The 18,144-nt window shown below is 40.6% G+C and overlaps 2 protein-coding genes and 1 pseudogene across 2 annotated transcripts; all 3 read right to left on the bottom strand.

Annotated features, from left to right (window-relative positions):
- Positions 1-104: 104 nt before the first annotated feature.
- LOC121462152 (alpha-defensin 25-like) lies at positions 105-299 on the bottom strand. The gene has a single exon (XM_041673567.1). The coding sequence runs from the start codon at positions 297-299 to the stop codon at positions 105-107; it is 195 nt and encodes a 64-aa protein (XP_041529501.1).
- A 10,179-nt stretch (positions 300-10,478) lies between these two features.
- Positions 10,479-11,613, bottom strand: LOC121462151 (annotated as a pseudogene).
- A 4,949-nt stretch (positions 11,614-16,562) lies between these two features.
- Positions 16,563-17,585, bottom strand: LOC121462211 (alpha-defensin 26-like). Its single transcript, XM_041673674.1, has 2 exons — positions 17,392-17,585; positions 16,563-16,777 (listed from the first exon to the last, which is right to left on the bottom strand). The coding sequence occupies exons 1-2, from the start codon at positions 17,558-17,560 to the stop codon at positions 16,668-16,670; spliced, it is 279 nt and encodes a 92-aa protein (XP_041529608.1). The 5' UTR covers positions 17,561-17,585; the 3' UTR covers positions 16,563-16,667.
- Positions 17,586-18,144: the final 559 nt, after the last annotated feature.

Below are 18,144 nucleotides of genomic sequence, written 5' to 3'. Positions count from 1 at the left end.
AGTGAAGATCTAGAGGACCAACAGAGAACCCGACCTAAATCACACGGCCCTGGACAGGATTCCAGTCCCATCTTCCACCCTCTCTCAGGAGACGCCAACCACTATCACACTGGGCACCAGCACTCACCTCCATCTTGAAGAGCAGAGTCTTCTGGGTCCCCAAAGGAGATGGACACATCCTGGTCCTCTACCCCTGGCTGCTCATCAGTTTTAGTCTCCTCAGCTGCTTCCGAGAGAGGATCAGCCTGGGCCTGGAAGGCCAGCAGGGCAAGGACAGAGAGGAGGACAAGAGTCTTCATGGCTGAGAATCACCTGAAGGAAGAGTGAGCAGGAGCCCAGTGTGTAGGGACTGAGGAGCCCGCCTGCATTTATAGGGCTGTCATGAGAAGGTGCCGAGACAGCCCTGTAGATAGAGAGGGCACACACTGATGGGAACTGGGAGAGACTGTGACCTTCAAGATCCTTTTGATGTTCCTGAGTTCTCACATCTGCCATCATGATGTTGGTCTGTGTTGTGTGCTCAGTGACAGCCCTCCCTTCCAGCTGATAATGATGAAAGGGCCTTGCTATTTTCTTCTGTTCCCCATCTGCTTGAGTATTTACCTTTCTATGGTCAGGGAAGAAAAGAAGCAGACATTTTCCAAGCTAGTAAGCTGATAGAACGGGGGCTGCGGGGGGTGGGGTGGGGGTTTGTGTTCTGAAGTTGGAGCTTGCTGTTTTCAGAAGGTTTGAACCATGGACCAGACCTGAATACCTATGGGTTGCAGTCAGTTCTTTGAGTGGTTATGGGGTATTATCACTTTCATAAAAGAAGACTTCTTTGTGAATCCCTTCCTTGGGACCATTATGGAGAGAGTAAGATGGCCCTGGTGAATTGAGGTCAAAAAGAGACGAGGGACAGATTTGGTCAGAGTGAAGCCGGAGCAGGATCCGGTCTACAACAGGAAATTTCACGAAGGGAGGCTGGAGACCCACAGAACTTCTTGTGCTGAGCTTGTCTTAAGAGCTACTATATGCAAAGATCCTACATAGTCATTACACCATGTTTATAAGATTTTGCTTAATACATTACCAGAAGTATGCAATCAAGGAAGTGCAGATAGAAGAACATACGGGAACAAAACAAGCTATTACCTCTTCAGAAATAGCACATTCCTATGCTGCTTCTTTCTCACACAAGGCTGTTGAAAACAAATTGTACCTATGTGAAATTGAGTTTTAGAGGATGCTGCTCATGAAGAATTCATGTATATATACATATATGATACCTATCATATAAATATAGCCTATGATATTTATACCATAGGGTAGGAAGTCTTATGACTTTTGTCATACTCATTATACTATTATTAATGACCCATTTCATTTTCCTTTATTGTCATGTCATTTTTTTGCTAATTGAATATTTATACATTTAATAAGCACCATAGATTATTTAATGCCAAATTGATTTTATATATCTTATGTTGAATATTTTATACATCACATGGAAAATATCAATGCACGTATCATATAACATACTCTTTAATTTATTTTTCCCATAGCTTATTTGACATATAATTGATAAAAATGATATGTAATGTATACTATGTGATGACTTGGTACATGTATACACTGTGAACGGATCACTACAACCAGCACAATTTACACAACTATCATCTCTTAAATAATCACTTCAAATGTCTTTCTTTTATTTTTTTGAGATTAAACTACAATTACATCATGTTTTCTTTCCTTTTCTCCCTCCAAACCTTCCAATAATACCCCTCATTCTCTCTATCAAATTTATGGCTTCCATTTTTGTTCATTGTTATCACATACACATATATGCATAAATACATAAATATACCTTTTTCTGTGAGTGTGTGACTTGTATGATGTTTTCAGTGATGATTATTCAGTATTGGATAAGTAATTGATGTGCTCTCCCTGGTGAAGACTATTTCTACCACTATGTATTTTTAGTTGCCTGTAGTTTTTGTGCATCCACTTCAGCATATCTATTGTTATTGTCCTTCCTCATCTCATGCTTAGGAAATCATTTTGGAGAGACTTTAAGGGTGTAACTTCTGACATTCTTTGGAGACACAATATATATAGCAAACTTCCTGATCATCTCTCCCAGTCTACCTGCCCTTGAGCATTAGGTGAGCCAATTGTTTTGTAGATGTATCCACTGCGACACAACTCGACATTTTTATAGGTTGTAGTTTTCTGTAATGGTCTCCATGGTTGCTAAAGTTCTTTCCTTGATGAGGAGTAAGGCCCACAAATATCTGTGGGTCTAAAGACAGATATTTAGAGTGCAGTTAGGGATTGTACTGGCTTATTAAAACGGTGGTTATAGGTTTTCCTCTAAGATCCATGGCTTCTGTATCCCTGGATAGTTGGCTAGGTTTCTAGTACCAGACATTATTTCTGTCTTGTTAAGAAGTCCTCAAGTGTAATTAATTACAGAACTGTTGTTTATTGCAAAGGTGTGCATGCCACTCCAGCACCCTGAGGGCTGTTGTTCATAGCTATCATAGCTGGGTAGGGCTGTTGGATGTTTCCCTCCTCTAGAAGTTTACATGGTACCAGAAGGCACCATGAAAGCTGGTCCCAAGGAGGAGATTTCCAGGCCAGTTCTTTCTAAGTCAGGTACCTCTGAACCTGAAGCATAGAGTGTCTTCAGTAATACTTTCCACCTCTAGAGGCAACCAATGAACTTAGCAGTAGATGGTGCTATAATAGTCTCTTGGACAACCATGATCACCAACTCAAAAGAGGGCTTTTTAGCCTGGTGTTGGAGTTTTTGTTAGATGGTTTTTGGCTCTTGGAGCAAAAATTGTGAGCCCAGAAGAGAAAAATTCATCAAACCTATAAGCACATATTTTTATAGAGATTTATGTGTGTTATATTTTTTGTTTGCCTTCTTTTTGAGGATCCTTAACAGTATGATTGCTCATGCTGCCTTAAATGGACCAAATACAATCTCAAGTTTTGAAAGACAGATGTTTTCACGGGGGTCTTTGTTTGTTTTTGTTTTTGTTTTTTTTAAAAAAAAAAACAGCATTCTTTTAGGGAAATATTTGGTGGCGTTAGGAGAAAGCGCAGGGACAGGGTTTGATGATAGGGAAAGATGGCATTGATGAGGAAAGGGGGAGCTTTCCCCTCAAACCCCATTGATGTCTCTCTGTTCTCACAGCTTCCAGCAATGGTTCTGCATTTAGTGTCTGCTTGAGGAACAGGACGATGGTGAGGATATTGTTATCATTCCCTATTGCTTGCGTCAACATTTTCTCACTAATAACGGAAAAAGGAAAAGAAAACCATAAAATTATCCTGTCTTTTCGATATTTTTAAACAAAATTTGGGGAAAAATGGTATTGATTCTTTTAAAAACTTCTGGAAGAATTTGGCAAGTGAAACAATCCTTCCCTGGGACTCTCCTTGTGCAGCTCCCTAAGCATTCTCAAAGTTACACATGGTTGTTAGAAACCCAAAATGGAAAAAATAGACTTGATCTAGACACATGTCCTGTTTTCAAAGCCCTTCTTTTATTTATTTATTAATTTATTGTGTATATAATATTCTGTCTGTGTGTATGCCTGCAGGCCAGAAGAGGGCACCAGACCTCATTACAGATGGTTGTGAGCCACAATGTGGTTGCTGGGAATTGAACTCAGGACCTTTGGAAGAGCAGGCAATGCTCTTAACCTCTGAGCCATCTCTCCAGCTCTTTTCAAAGCCCTTCTAAAGCACTAGTGTATACTGTGGATAATGCAGCTTAAAGATAAGTCCAGGCCTTTGAAGGGAATGGACTTACGGTGCTCTGTCTTATATTAGCAAGCATACGAAGTGATGGGTCTTATTACGGCATTTTCTTATAAACACCAATAACTGACATTCTTCAAGGACACCACTAACTGAAACCTTAAAGGACCAGTGTTTAAGATTTTCTCTCAGGATTCAAAATAAAGCTACCACTAGCAAAAGGAACTAAAATCTGATGGTTTAGAAGTCATAACATGTTCTTTCTATCCATGACTCTTTATTGTTCTCTCTTCCTTGAACTCTATTCTAATTCTTCTGTTTTAGCTATAATTCTCTCTCAATCCATTTCAATTCTAGTTCTTTGCTATATTCTTTTTCTTCTTTGTCATTTTCCTATCTTTGCTTATTTCTGGGACACTTTTGTTTCTGTTTCCACTTCTGTCTGTTGCCACTTCTTCTCTTTTTTCTTACCCAGCTATAAAGACCCACAAAACTTTGCAGTCATAGGTAACCAGGCAGCCTACATAAACAGACAGGTGAAGCCTATGACCCTTGATCTATTAGCATTTTTGTCAAATGTTAATAAGCTTCAATGTTAGCAATCTGGTAAGTTTGATGCTTATCAGAGACACAAGTGAAGGCTTGTCTTCTTCTGTGCTGTGGGTAGACGGTTAATTTTTTTTCCTGAGAGTAAGGCACAAGCAGTATGTCTCCTAGACTAAAGTCACCAGTAAACTGAGGTGTAGGTGAATTGAGGAGTTAGGAATCTTTTAATGGAACATTAGTTTTAGGTCATCGCTTTTCTTATCTTTAAGTGAGGTAAACCAATGCATGCTTGTTTTTTCTATCTATGTGAGCTGCTATGAATTATCAGCTTTGGACAGGTAGTAATCTTATGTTTTGAATATCTAGGAATGTCTTAAATGAAATGCTTTTGGCTGGAACCAAAATGCTGACCAAATGCCTGTCAAAAAAGATAATTGGAAAAAGGCAGCAAAGACCTAGTAGTGGGAAGCAGCGTTTTTGACGGTGTGACCGTCTTCACACAGAGCTCAAATAGTGCCGAATTGTATAAGCTAAATCCCAAATTTGTGATAGAAAGAGAGTCAGTTATATCAAAAAATATTACAGCAAGAAACAGCCACTTTATTAATAAAGCAATAATGCTAGCATGCTTTGCTTCCTGGCCTAATCCTGCAAAACAGAGTCCCTGACTCTGGTGGGTTGACCTCATGAAAAAGATGGGTGTAATAATTGTATAATGTTGCAGATTGTAGCATACAATGGTCATTTAAGTGGGGCCTGGGGAAGCTGCATTAATCAAAAGTTGTCAGAGCAACTAGAGCCAAAATCAGTAAAATGCAGTGAAATTCTCCCCCATGCCAGGTATTAAATTCAACACAAAGTAAACCAGAGTCTTTGAGTGGATGCCTGAATATTAAAGACCGAGAAGACAGATGAGTGCTCATCTTACGATTAGCAGTGAAGAAAAGAGACACGCGTTCATCATCAGAATCAGTGTGTTTAGCTGTGAAGGACACGTTCTGGAAAGTCAGTAGAGCGATCACAGCCCCTGCGGTGGGCATGTTTGCTCATGTGAGACAGGGTCTTACTAGACAGCCCAGTCTGGCATGGGTATTGCTGTCTTCCTGCCTGCTTCACCCTGGTGCTGGAGTCACAAGCCTGTGCCACCAGGCCTGACCTCAGTTGTGCTTGAAGGAGACTTGTTTTGAGAAAACACTAGATACCTAGGTCACGAGGAGTCAGGACTGGAGCTTCTCCACTGGGTATAGAAACTGTCCCTCAAAGGCCATCCCTGATATTGCTGCAGAGTCAAGACATTTAGGGACTCTTTAGCCATTATTGCATGAGTACCTTTAAATTGCATGGATATATATTAATGGAACTGTGGGATGTATTTTGAGGATTAAAATGTTTCTGGCCTGTTCTAAAAGCAATAGGTTGCAACAGAGAGCAATAACATGGCAGTTGATAAATATTTAAGCTGCTGGAGATCAGTAAAGTTTATCATTATTTTTCATTGCTCATCAAATATCCGTTGTCAGCCATCAAATAGATAAAACGTGGTAGAAGCAGAAATCCCAGATCAGAGGATCATCAAAGGGTTCATGGGGAACAAGGGAGCTTTGTGTGGTTCCCATCCACATTCCCATGCCTTCCTGTACACATATGCAAACCCTAAAATCTAACCTTTTGAAGAATCCCGTTTTCTGTGATCCAACTTCTAGTGTCCAAATACAAACAAGATAAGCAACTCCCTTTTCCTTCATAGGTTACCAGGTTGAAGAGGATCCTCTAGGATGACTTGTTTATGATCCGAGGTCTTATCTCTGATGTGTGCTTGACTCTTCACCCCACCCTTACACCCACAGCTAAGCCGGTTCAATAGCCCTTCATCTAGAAGTTTGCACTGAAATTCAGTCTACTAAAGATCAGGTCTGCCTGTCTATGCTCAGCTGCTCCAGGGTGCTTCCATCCTGAAATGTCTTTCTGCATGAGACACTGACCAAGGATCCATACTCTTCTAGTGAAGGAGGACCAGCTCCCACAGAGAAGAGGACGGATAGTATGGCAATGGCCAGCAGGTGGCAGAGCTGTCCTAAAGGCTCTTGTTTTCCCAGAAAGTCTTTAGAGGCCTCTCAGAGCAGCAGGCATCAAACACAGTCTGCACATTAGTTCCTCATCAGCTTTTATCAGTTACTGGATGACGGCTTTCTGATTACAATTAGGGTTGTCACCAATCTGATTACAGCAGATAACCAGTTCAGACCACCTATCCCCTACTGCTACGAGTCAGCTAGGGTCATCCTTGCAGATGTGGGCATTTCCCTTGTGCTATATTTCTACCTGGCCCCAAAATGCCCCCTTCCCATCAAGATATATATTTCATTATTTTCTCCTTCTCTCCTGCCACTGATGCCTCATGTTTGCTCCCATTCCTACTCACCCCCAGTTTACCCAGGAGATCTCTTTAATTCCCCCTCCCAGGGAAATCCATGAGTCCCTTGTTACCTCACCTCTCTGGGGCTGTGGATAGTAGCATGTGCTAACAATTCTGAATACTACTTAAAGTTGTGTGGAGCTGATACAAATCTAGGGTTTAATGGGCAGATAAGTGATCTTGGGCTGTTTAGTAAAACCCTAACATTTAGAATGAGGATGTTGACTTCTTTGAGAAGTCAGGTCATTGGGACTATGGAAACTTGAAGATAATCATGATGTTTTCTGCCTCCCCCATTACCGATGGCTTTGAATGTGGTTCTCATCTAAATGAGGCTGGGTTATGGGGTGAGAGATGAGAATGATTACAACCACATTGAACGTTCTTATTACACATCAGAAGCCTTGTGTGATAGCCTTGATGTTCCTACAAACTGCAGTCAGGAATTTCTTTATAGCAATCTGGTACTTGGTTCTCAGAGCCTTTCTTGGAGACAACAGATAACTGCATGCACGCGTGTGTGCACACACACACATGCATGCACGTGCACGCGCACACCCACACCCACACAGAACAGGCTACAAGGATTTTATTTAGATACAAAGGAGGAAAAAACTCAAAGATGCAGTATGGGACAAATAGTATCCTTCAGGTTCTCATCTCATGTGGACCAACCTATTCTTTTTGTTCGTAGTGATCAGCTGCAGCTGAGTCTGTAGATAATGTTATGGTACTTGCAGGCCCCGATGAGGTGTTCTTAAAAACCACAGCTGCCTTTTCTGCAATAGCAGACCAAGACTGACCTCGCATCTGGGGATACAGAGATCATAGGAAACACTCAATGCCCAAGTCAGCAGGATGGAAGAAACCCTGGGTAAGACATGTGCTAGGTGAAGTGGGTCCCCCACATTCATCATTACTGACAACAGCCTGAGAAATCACAATCAATATGAATAAATATGCATGTTAAATATTGGACCTGCACAAAACTAAAGGCCTGTAACAACTAGTCTTAATTTTGTTTGTTTTTATTTTTGTGCTTCTATCATAATACATTTTTGTGCATCCTTCCATCACCTAAATATCTAAGCACATACTTCCAGATACTAAAATATAATAAACACAATAAAATATTCTCCCTATGATGAACTCTAGCCATTTAAACTTAGAGATAAAAGCAGTTACTAATCTATCTATGTATTAAATCTAGTGATAGTCACAAATATAAATTGAAAAAATTGCACAAAAATTTGATTTACTAAGCTTTTGCTGTTGAATGAGAAAAATAAAGAAGTAATTAAATCCCCTAGGTAACCTGATTTCAGAGCTTATCTCCACACTTCTTCTCTGCCCCAATCTCTAACATGCTGACATCGCTCATTTGGATCTGGAAGAGCAGCACTTTCATTCCCTCCAAATGATATGGACGTATCCTGGTCATCCTCTCCCAGCTGTCCTGGTCTAGAACCTCCTCAGCTCTTCTTTGGTGAGGTTCTGCCTGGATCTGTACGGCCAATAGGAAAAAGACCATGAGTAGAATGAGCATCCTCATGACCATGGATTTCCTGGGGGATGAAGAAAATCAGGAGCCAAGTGTAGGAGGGCGGTATGTGAAGAGAAGGGTCTAAGATAAGTCCTGTGTTGGGCAGGGTCTGCAGTGATTAAAAAAAAAAACAGATGTGTCCTTAAGGTTCTTTTGACACTATTGTTCTCATGGCTTCCATGACAAGTGCCTCCACCTGTGTGTCTGGTGACCGCCTTTGGTTTAAGTTGGTGAGGATGAGGAGGACTCCGCTGTTGTTTCCTGTTACTTGGATTTTGTACTCCCCCTTGAATGAGTGTTTACTTTTTAATGTTAAAATAGAAAAAAGAAGCAGCACTCTCATGCTTTAACTTCAAGGACACAATGCCTCTACCTCTCTGAAGATGGATTCTTCTGAAGTTGTTCGCTCTGGGGTTAGACCTGGATCTTGCAGGTGTTGGTTATCAAGACTTGTTAGGTCTGGTTCTGTTTCAGCACACATGCTGACCACATTGACGGTTTCAAACTATGCATGAAATGAGCTCTTGTGATTCTAGGTAAAGTTTCAAAATTATGAGTGACAATTAAAAATTAAGAATACTACCCAATGATTTGATGCTCAATGGCTCTTAACCTCCAATAAAATGAATTAAAGACATAGACATAAGACCTGAAAGCAAAAAACTGCTAGATGAAAATTCAGAGCTGTATCTGGACAATGATTTCTTACGTGACACTAAATGTGCTGGGAATGAGGCAAAGGTGATCAGCCGAGATTGTACTGGCCTGTACCGCTTCCACATAGGAGAGGAAATGAGCATGGATGTGGAATGGCCAACTCGAGCATGGTGGGAAAGGTTGGCAAAGCACACACCTGAAAAGAAACTATTATCCATATGTAGGCAACGTCTTTGCTGATTGACCCTAACTGGAGTTATGAACTGTACCTGAAAACAGAGCATCTATGTCCTCAGATAGTTACATTTCAAAAGGACGACATGCATTTTATTAAGTCATTCCATTTATTTTGCCCAGGACACAAGTGATTTATTTAAGACAGAAATGTCTTGTGGGACTTTGGTAACTGCATATTATGTTTGCAACCACTAATCAATATTCTGTGATATTTGAGGCGAAAAGAGTTGTACTGGCTAGAGTTATACTCTCTCCACCAGTTCATTTGGTGCAGTTGGTATCTGTCATGGCCCAACACAGATTGTCATGGCAACTACCAAGTGAGATGCTTCTAGCATCCTTTCTTCTTAAAGAGTGATGGGGTATTCTATTCTCCCAGCATGCCTCCTTCCTTATCGAATGTCTGCTGTGGACCCACATTGTCTGTGCTACTGGAGTCTACAGTCTAAAAGGTCACCACTGCTCTTTTCCTAAGATAGCACACATAGCTCCCTTAAGGAGTGTGTGGTGTTCTGGGGTCCGAGTCTTAGCATTCTGTAGTAACCCTTTCCTTGGAATCACTTCCAGGCTTCAATAAGCCTAGCAAAGCTCTAAGTGTATAATATACACTTGAGGGTATATTGCAGAGCACACTGGTGTCATTGGGCACATGCACTTTCTGTATGTGAAGAACAGTTTTCTGTGTACAAAACACATCCTGTCATCCACAACACAGGTGCTGCAGATAATGTGCACATCAGATTGTGGGATGCCTTGCTTTTCTTCCTACCCATGCAGCCTCTGGACTAAACTTTTCTAATATTGGTAAAAATTTTCTCTCTGGAGCTGTAAACAACCCAAGGCTTAGAAGGTAAAGGTATAATCCAGGCCTGCTTATTGAAACTTTAACACTTTTTAAGGCGACAGAGGCTATATGAAAGTTAAGATATTACAGCTGGATAAAGCTGAGAGTGGTAGTTTTGAATCTACCTAAAGGCAGAGTCAAAGGTCAAGAGAGAAATGTGGCACGATCATCAGCACTCTGAGCTTTCACTTTTGAGTACTTTGTGTCTGCACCATGGGGTTATCATTAATATTGTTAGTATTTGGAAGCAATATTTTGTAAGTGAAAACTAAACTCTCTGTTCATTTGCAAAGGTTTCCTTGAAGATTCAGGTACTTGATATCCAGAGTCCTGATGGAGTCTTATAGCAAATTCTGAAAGAATGCAAACACACAGGGAGTGTATTGCAAGCATTTTATTGGAAAGAAAGGAGAAACACACATGCAGTGGTAATCAGGGGCCTCTCTTGGACTTGTTCATCTCGTTTCAGGTCTCCAGGCTCAGCTGCAGCAGAACACATAGTTTTTGCCATCCTTGGTGCATATCCCACTGATGCGTTCTCATATTGTACGGGATCGGCTTCTACAGTAGCATATCCTGTGCTTTCCCGAGGCTGGAGACACACAGAGAGAATCAAGAATGGAATTTGGAGGTCAGCAGGATGGGAGAGTAATACAGTTGATGAAGATGTTTGAGACAGCATGGGCATGTTTTGTTGACAACATTACAGCCAGCAGCATGGTCAACATTGTAGATGAATAATATACTTGAGGAGTGTTAGTAATAGGCAGGACATGGGATACATTCAGGTGTGTCTTTAATTTTAATGTTCCTTTTCTAACCATTCCCATATTTGAGTGCATTCTTACTCAGATTTGAAGTTTTTATAGACACACAAATTTTTTTCCTATACCTAAGTCTACTCATTTTGTTCTTTAAGTATCTACTCAGTATATTGCTCTATATTCTGGTGAAATTCCTAAGCATATTTTAAAAGGAAACGCATCATGATAAAAAAAATCAACTGACTTCACTCTCACTGTTACTGCTATGAATAAGAAACAGAAGAAAGCAAGACAGAGTTACCAAGGGAGCCAGACTGTTCTTGACCGGATTCCAGCAGGGCCCATCTTCCACCCACTCTCAGGAGACTCCAACCCTCTATCATACTGGGTACAGACACTCACCTGCATCTTTTTTTAAATTAATTTATTTATTAAAGATTTCTGTCTCTTCCCCACCACCGCCTCCCATTTCCCTCCTCCTCCCCCAATCAAGTCCCCCTCCATTGTCAGCCCAAAGAGCAATCAGGGTTCCCTGCCCTGTGGGAAGTCCAAGAAATCCCCACCTCCATCCAGGTCTAGTAAGGTGAGCATCCAAACTGCCTAGGCTCCCACAAAGCCAGTACGTGCAGTAGGATCAAAAACCCATTGCCATTGTTCTTGAGTTCTCAGTAGTCACTCACCTGCATCTTTAAGAGAGGAAATTTCTGGGCCTTCAAAGGAAATGGACACATCCTGGTCCTCTCCCTGGCTGCTCCTCATTTTTAGTCTCCTTAGTGTCTTCTGGGAGAGGATCAGCCTGGGCCTGGAAGGCCGGCAGGACAAGGGCAGAGAGGAGGACAAGTGTCTTCATGGCTGAGAGTCACCTGAAGGATGAGTGAGCAGGAGCCCAGTGTGTGGTGACTGAGGAACCAACAAAAACATTAAGAATAAGAGTTAGGAGGAAAACATCAAGAATGAGATAAGGCCAAACAATGCTGCTATACTTGGAAACAACCATAATGTCCCTCAACCAAAGAATGGATAAGGAAAATGTGGTATATTTACACAATGGAGTACTACACAGCAGAAAAAATAACATCTTGAATTTTGCAGAAAAATAGATGGAGCTAGAAAGCATCATTTTGAGTGAGGTAACCCAGACACAGAAAAAATAAGTATCACAAAACAAAGAAAACCAGTCCACAAATCACCATCCTAGAGAACTTAGACAACAATGAGGACCCTAAAAGAGACATACATAGATCTCATCTACATGAGAAGTAGAAAAAGACAAGATCTCCTGAGTAAATTGGGAGCATGGAGACCATGGGAAAGGGTTGAAGGGGAGGAAAGAGGAAGGGAGGGGAACAGAGAAAAATGTAGAGTTCAATAAAAATAAAAAAAACCAAAAAACTAAAAACAAAAAAAGAATGAGATAAGGAAATCACCAGGAAAATAAAGAATAGGGAATATAAAAGAAAAATAAAGAGAAGTTGTGAAAGTAACCATCAAGAGAATATGTGAGTGTCTTTCAGCCCACCCACCTCAGATAGAAAAGTCTTAACATGCTCTGACTTATGGATTTCTTTCAGTCCTAGGCTATCTGGAATTTGGTGCCCCAGGCAGTAATAGTGTCAGACTTGTCTTTCAGGATCATGGATTGTACCTAACTCTTAGAACACAAGAAGATGAGAAGCCCAGATGATATTGGGTGTGATCAGCAGTAGAAACTGCAGCAGAGGCATCCGGATCCCTGTCACACCAGCCTGTGACACCACTGTTCCTGACCTTTCTTCAGACACAGTCTTCCCTTTCTGTTCTATGACCATCCTTGTGCTGTCTTTCTCTACCCTCATCATCATCAACCATTCTTGGTTGCTTGGAGAATGAATGGCTCTGTGTCTTTTTACTTTCTGGGTGTCTCTCCAAAGCTTCACTGTGTAAGAGATAACAGGGTCTCAGACTTTAGACAACCCAGGAGAGCAACATGTAGTTGTAAAATTGTATTTATGTACTTCAGGTTTGGGCCAGTGAACTGTTTCTGTGGATATTAGAGCTCAGTCCATAAAACAAGGATCAAGTCTACAATATGAATATGAAGGGGAGACTGGGAACCCACAGAACCTCTTGTGCTGAGCTTGTCTTAGGAGCTAATATATGCATAGTTATCAAACCATGTATATAAAGACTTGGTTTTGCTTAATATATTACCAGGAGGATGAAAACCATGAAGTTGGATAGAAGGATATATGGGAACAAAATAAGTCCTTATCTCTTCAGAAATAGAACACACCTGTATTGTAGAGGTAGAAACATCTATAGTACAGACCATTCCCTTGGTTTTAGTATGCTAAGGGTCATAGCGCTCTTAATGTTTTTTTCTCAGATGAGGTTGCATAACCAGTCCATACATAGAGAGAAGTAGCACATTCTTCACCCTTGAGTTAAGAAATCCCATTATATAGACTGTTTCCTTCTGTCCTCAGTGAGCCAAGGGTCAGAATGCTCTTAGAAGTGGAATGTGCTTCTTTCTCAAACAAGCCTGCTGGCAACAAATTGTACATATGTGAAAATAAGTTTCAGAGGATGTGGCTTATGAAAAATTCACATGTATATAAATATACATATATATGTGTATATTTATATACCATAGTATAGGCAGTCATGATTTTTGTCATATTCATTATACTATTATTAATAACTCATTTATTTCTCCTTTACAGTTTATACATTTAATCAGCAACATAGATTATTCAACATTAAATCAATTTTAGGTACATGTTGTGTTGAATATTTTATAATTTAAATGGAAATATTAATGCATTTATCATACAACATGCTATTTCATTTATTTTCTCCTTAGCTTTTTTGAGATATAATTGATGAAAGTGGTATATAATGCATGCAACATGATGATTTTATACATGGATACGGTGTGAACTGATCACCACAACCACCATAATTTACACAACTATCATTTCTGAAATGATCACTTCAAATTTCTGTCTTTTATTTTTTGAGATTAAAATATAATTGCATCACCTTCTCCTCCCTTTCTGTCCTACAAACCCTTCCATAGTATCCCTCCCATCTCTCTTTCAAATTTAGGGCCTCTGTTTTCTTTAATTGTTGTCAAATACACATATACTTATACATAAATGTTCCTAATTACATAAATACACCTTGCTCTGTGAGTATGTTACTTGCATGATGTTTTCAGTGATGATCATTCATTATTGGATAATAATAATAATAATTGTCATGCTCTCCAGCAGTGAAGTCTATTTCTATCACTATGTATTCTTTAGTTGCCTGTAGTTCTCTGTGTAGGGCTGAGACCTCCTGACTTTCCTCAACCCACTTCAGCATATATATTGTTGTTGTCCTTGTTCAGCTCATACTTAGGAAGTCATGTTGGACTTTATTGGTGTAGCTTCTGACATATATATATATATATATATATATATATATATATATATATATATTTCCAATGATCATCTGGCTCTTCCAATCTTTCTGCCCTTGAGCCTTAGGTGTACCAGTACTTTTGTAGATGTACCCATAGGAACTGATCCCTACATTTCGATTGGTTGTGTTTCTTCTCTAATGATCTCCCTTGGTTGCAAAGAGCTGTTTTCTTGTTGAACAGAATGGAATGCTTATCTATGGATACAATGAAAAATATTGAGAGTGTAGTTAGGGTTTGTGCTGGCTTAGTAAAATGGTGGTTGTAGGTTTTCCTCTAAGATCCATGACTTCTCTAGCTCTGGGAAGTTGACTCAATTTCCAGTACCAGCCTGTTTTGTTGAGTAGTCCTCAAGTCCAATTAATTAGAGAACTGTTGGTTATTGCCAAGGAATGCACGCCACTCTTGCATCCTAAGGGTGGTTGTTGTAGTTCATAGACATCATAGCTAGGGAAGGACTGCTGTGGTAGGTTGGTTGTTTCCCTCCTCTGGAAGTTTAATGGTTCCAAGAGACACCATGAAAGCTAGTCTCCTCAAAGAGGAGATTTCAGTCAGTTCTAGGTAGGGATCTCTGAGTCATACATCTGAGGTACACGGTGTTTTCAGTAATAGGGATCTTACCTTCCACCTCTAGAGGACAATCAAGGACACTAGCAACAGAATGTGCTGTTTTAGAATTCTCTTGGAAATCCTGATTGCCAACTCAAAAGAGGCTTCTCATGTCTAGTGTTGGAATTTTTGTCAGATGGCTGTTGGCTCTTCGAGAGAGAATAGTCAAAACAGATGAGAAATTTCATCCAAACATTACATTCATATTTATAGACAGACTTACATGTATTATAAGTTTTTCTTTGCTTGCTTGCTTTTGGTGTACCTTTATTTTTTTTAAAAAAAAAGAAAACAAACTATCTTTTTAAATTTTACATACGAATCTGTTTTCACTTCCTCCCATCCTCCCATACCCTCCACCTAACTCCCGCACCACACCCCCACATCCACTCCTCAAAGAGAGAAAGGCATATTGCTTTGGAAAGGTCCAAGGCCCTCCTTACTATATCTAGGCTAAGCAAAATATCCATTCAAAGAGAATAGATTCCAAAAAAGTGAGTACAAGCAGTAGGGATAAATCCTGGTGCCCCTGCCAGTGCCCCACAGTCTGCTGCAGCCATGCAACTGCCACCCACATTCAGAGGGACTAGTTTGGACCTATGTTGTTTCCTTCCCTGTCCGGCTGGAGTTGGTGAATGCCCATTAGCTTAGATAAACTGTTTCAGTGGGTGTACCCGTCATTGTATTGGCCTTTTTGCTCATATTCTCACTCCTCCCACTCTTCAAGGGGATTTTGGGAGCTCAGCTCAGTGCTCCAATGCAGGTCTCTGCCTCTGTTTGCATCTGGATGAAGGTTCTATGGTGATATTTAAGATATTCATCAGTCTGATTTACAGGGCAAGGCCAGTTTGGGCACCCTCTCCTCTATTGCTTAGGGTTTTAGCTAAGGTCATCCTTTTGGATTCCTGAGAATTTATCTAGTGCCAGGTTTCTTGCTAGCACTATAATGGCTCCCTCAATCAAAATATCTATTTCCTGACTCTCATCTCTGTCCTTCCTCCATCTCAACTATACCATTCCCTCAAGTTCACCTCCCCACTTCCCTTTTCCCCTCATCTTCCCCTTCTGCCCTCCCTCCTGCCTCCACCACCAATGCCCCAATTTTATCAGGTGATTTTGTCTATTTCCAGGTGCATCTATGTATGTTTTTCTTAGGGTTCACCTTGTTACTTAGCTTCTCTAGGACCATGAACTATAGGCTCAATATCCTTTGCTTTATTTACATCTAGTATCCACTTATAAGTGAGTACTCACCATGTTCATCTTTCTGGGTCTGGGTTATTGAGGGATCCTTAATAGTATGACTGCTAATGCTATCTTAAAAGGAGCCAATACAATCTCAAGTTCTAAAATGCAGATGTTTTCTTGGGGTCTTTCCAATAAAATTCCAACATTTTAGGGAAGAATGTGGTGACTTTTCTGAGAAGTGAGATGCTATCACTGTTTAAATGTGGAAGGCTGAGAATTGTCTGTGAGAATGATAAAAATGTAAGGGAATGCAGAGTTGGGAGACAAGAAACACACACATACATACAAACACATACACACACACAATCAGAAGTGATGGTAAACTTTCCTAACACTTTACTTCTCCAGCCTGTTATATATTGAGTTTCTAGTATTGGTTGGCAGGATTTTGTTTAAAGAGGTTTCATTAAAGATTCTAGTATTGGGTTTCCATGGAGCTCTCACTGAGTCTAGTAGCAGGTACCCAGGAAAATTAACACAGAGACTGGATGCTGTGAATTTATTTCAAATAAAGAAAATCAAGAACAAGTACAAGGACATTGGCAGTTGGTTCCTAGTTCTTGAAGTGTATGGTGTCCTTGTTTTATCTCTGCTCCTGATGCTCAGGGGCAGCAAAGTAGTAATGATTTAGGTGGTCGTAGACAGGTGCCTTTTACACGTTCAAAACGAGAACAGCGGGGTCGGCAGGAGCACCGCTGGTTCCTCAATAGACCTAGTGAAAAAAGGACATGAGACACTGAGTGCTGGGTCAGACATAGATGGTAAAGAGAATTGAGATGTTTAGTGTTGAACCAAATGTCTATGGCCTGTGACTTCCTAAAATCCAGCTGTATTTACAACTCTGTCAACATAAGTCAATACACAAAGCAAGGGATCGTCACTTGGGATTTGGGACTTTGCTCAACAGCCTTCCCTTCCCTGTACTCCGGGCCCTCCATGCACACCTTGAACATACTATCATCCCAGCCCCAAATTCAAAATTATCCCCTATAAAAAAATATGCTCTCTGTCTGTAGCTAAATTGACCTATTTTGATTCAGAAGTTATTTACGTCTCTCTATATATTAAGCTTTGTATGTTGGAGACAAACCTTAGAACCAAATCTTCAGAGGTAGAGAATCTCTTAAATGCAATGGCCTGCAGCGTTTGAATTTTCAATTCACTTTTAATTCAATTAACTTTCATTTCAATTAACTTTCAGTGAGAAAGTTAAATCCCAGAGAAGTTAATTAACAGCGGTTGTAAGAAAGGTGGACCTGTCCCGACCACAGCCTTTGGCCAGCCTTGTCTTCTAACTCTAGTCCTCTATCATGTGGATGTGCTCACCTGCATCCTGGAGACCAGAGCTTTCAAGCCCTCCAAAGGAGATGGACAAGGCCTGGTCCTCTTCTGATGGCTGCATCTTGTCAGGGGCTTCCTCAGCTGCTCCCAGGAGAGGCTCAGCCTGGGCTTGGAGGACCAGCAGAAGGGTGGTAATAAGGACAAGAGTCTTCATGGCTGAGAGTCACCTGGTGGATGGGTGAGCAGGAACCAAGTATGTGTGGCATGAGGATTCGTCCTGTATTTATAGTTCTGCTAGGAGAAAGGTAGGGACAGGGTTTGCTGATAGACAAAGGCGGCATTGATGAGGAAAGAGGGAACTTACCCCTTCAAAGTCCCCTTGTTGTTCCCGTGTTCTCACAGCTTCCAGCAATGGTTCTGTGTTTAGTGTCTGCTTGCAGAACAGCAAGATGATAAGGATATCATTATCATTTCATATTGTCTGAGTCAATATTTTCTCACTAATATTGGAAAAAGGAATATAAAACTATAAAATTACCCTCTCTTTTCAATACTTTGGAACAGTTTGGAAAAAATGGTATTGATTCTTTTACAAACTTCTTGTAGAATTCGGCAAGTGAAATCACCGTTCCCGGGGACTTTCCTTACAGAGCTCCCTAAGCATTCTCAAAGTTACATATAATTGGTAGAAACCCTGAATAGAAAAAAACAGACTTGATCTAGACACATGGACTGTTTTCAAAGCCCTTCTAAAGCTCTGGTGTATACTGTAGACAATGCATCTTAATGATAAGCCCA

The sequence above is a fragment of the Microtus oregoni genome, unplaced genomic scaffold, assembly GCF_018167655.1.
Source record: "Microtus oregoni isolate MIOR12 unplaced genomic scaffold, Mior012 000024F_ref0000369, whole genome shotgun sequence".
NCBI classification, from domain to species: Eukaryota; Metazoa; Chordata; class Mammalia; order Rodentia; family Cricetidae; genus Microtus; species Microtus oregoni.
This window is presented reverse-complemented; position numbering and strand designations above follow the sequence as displayed.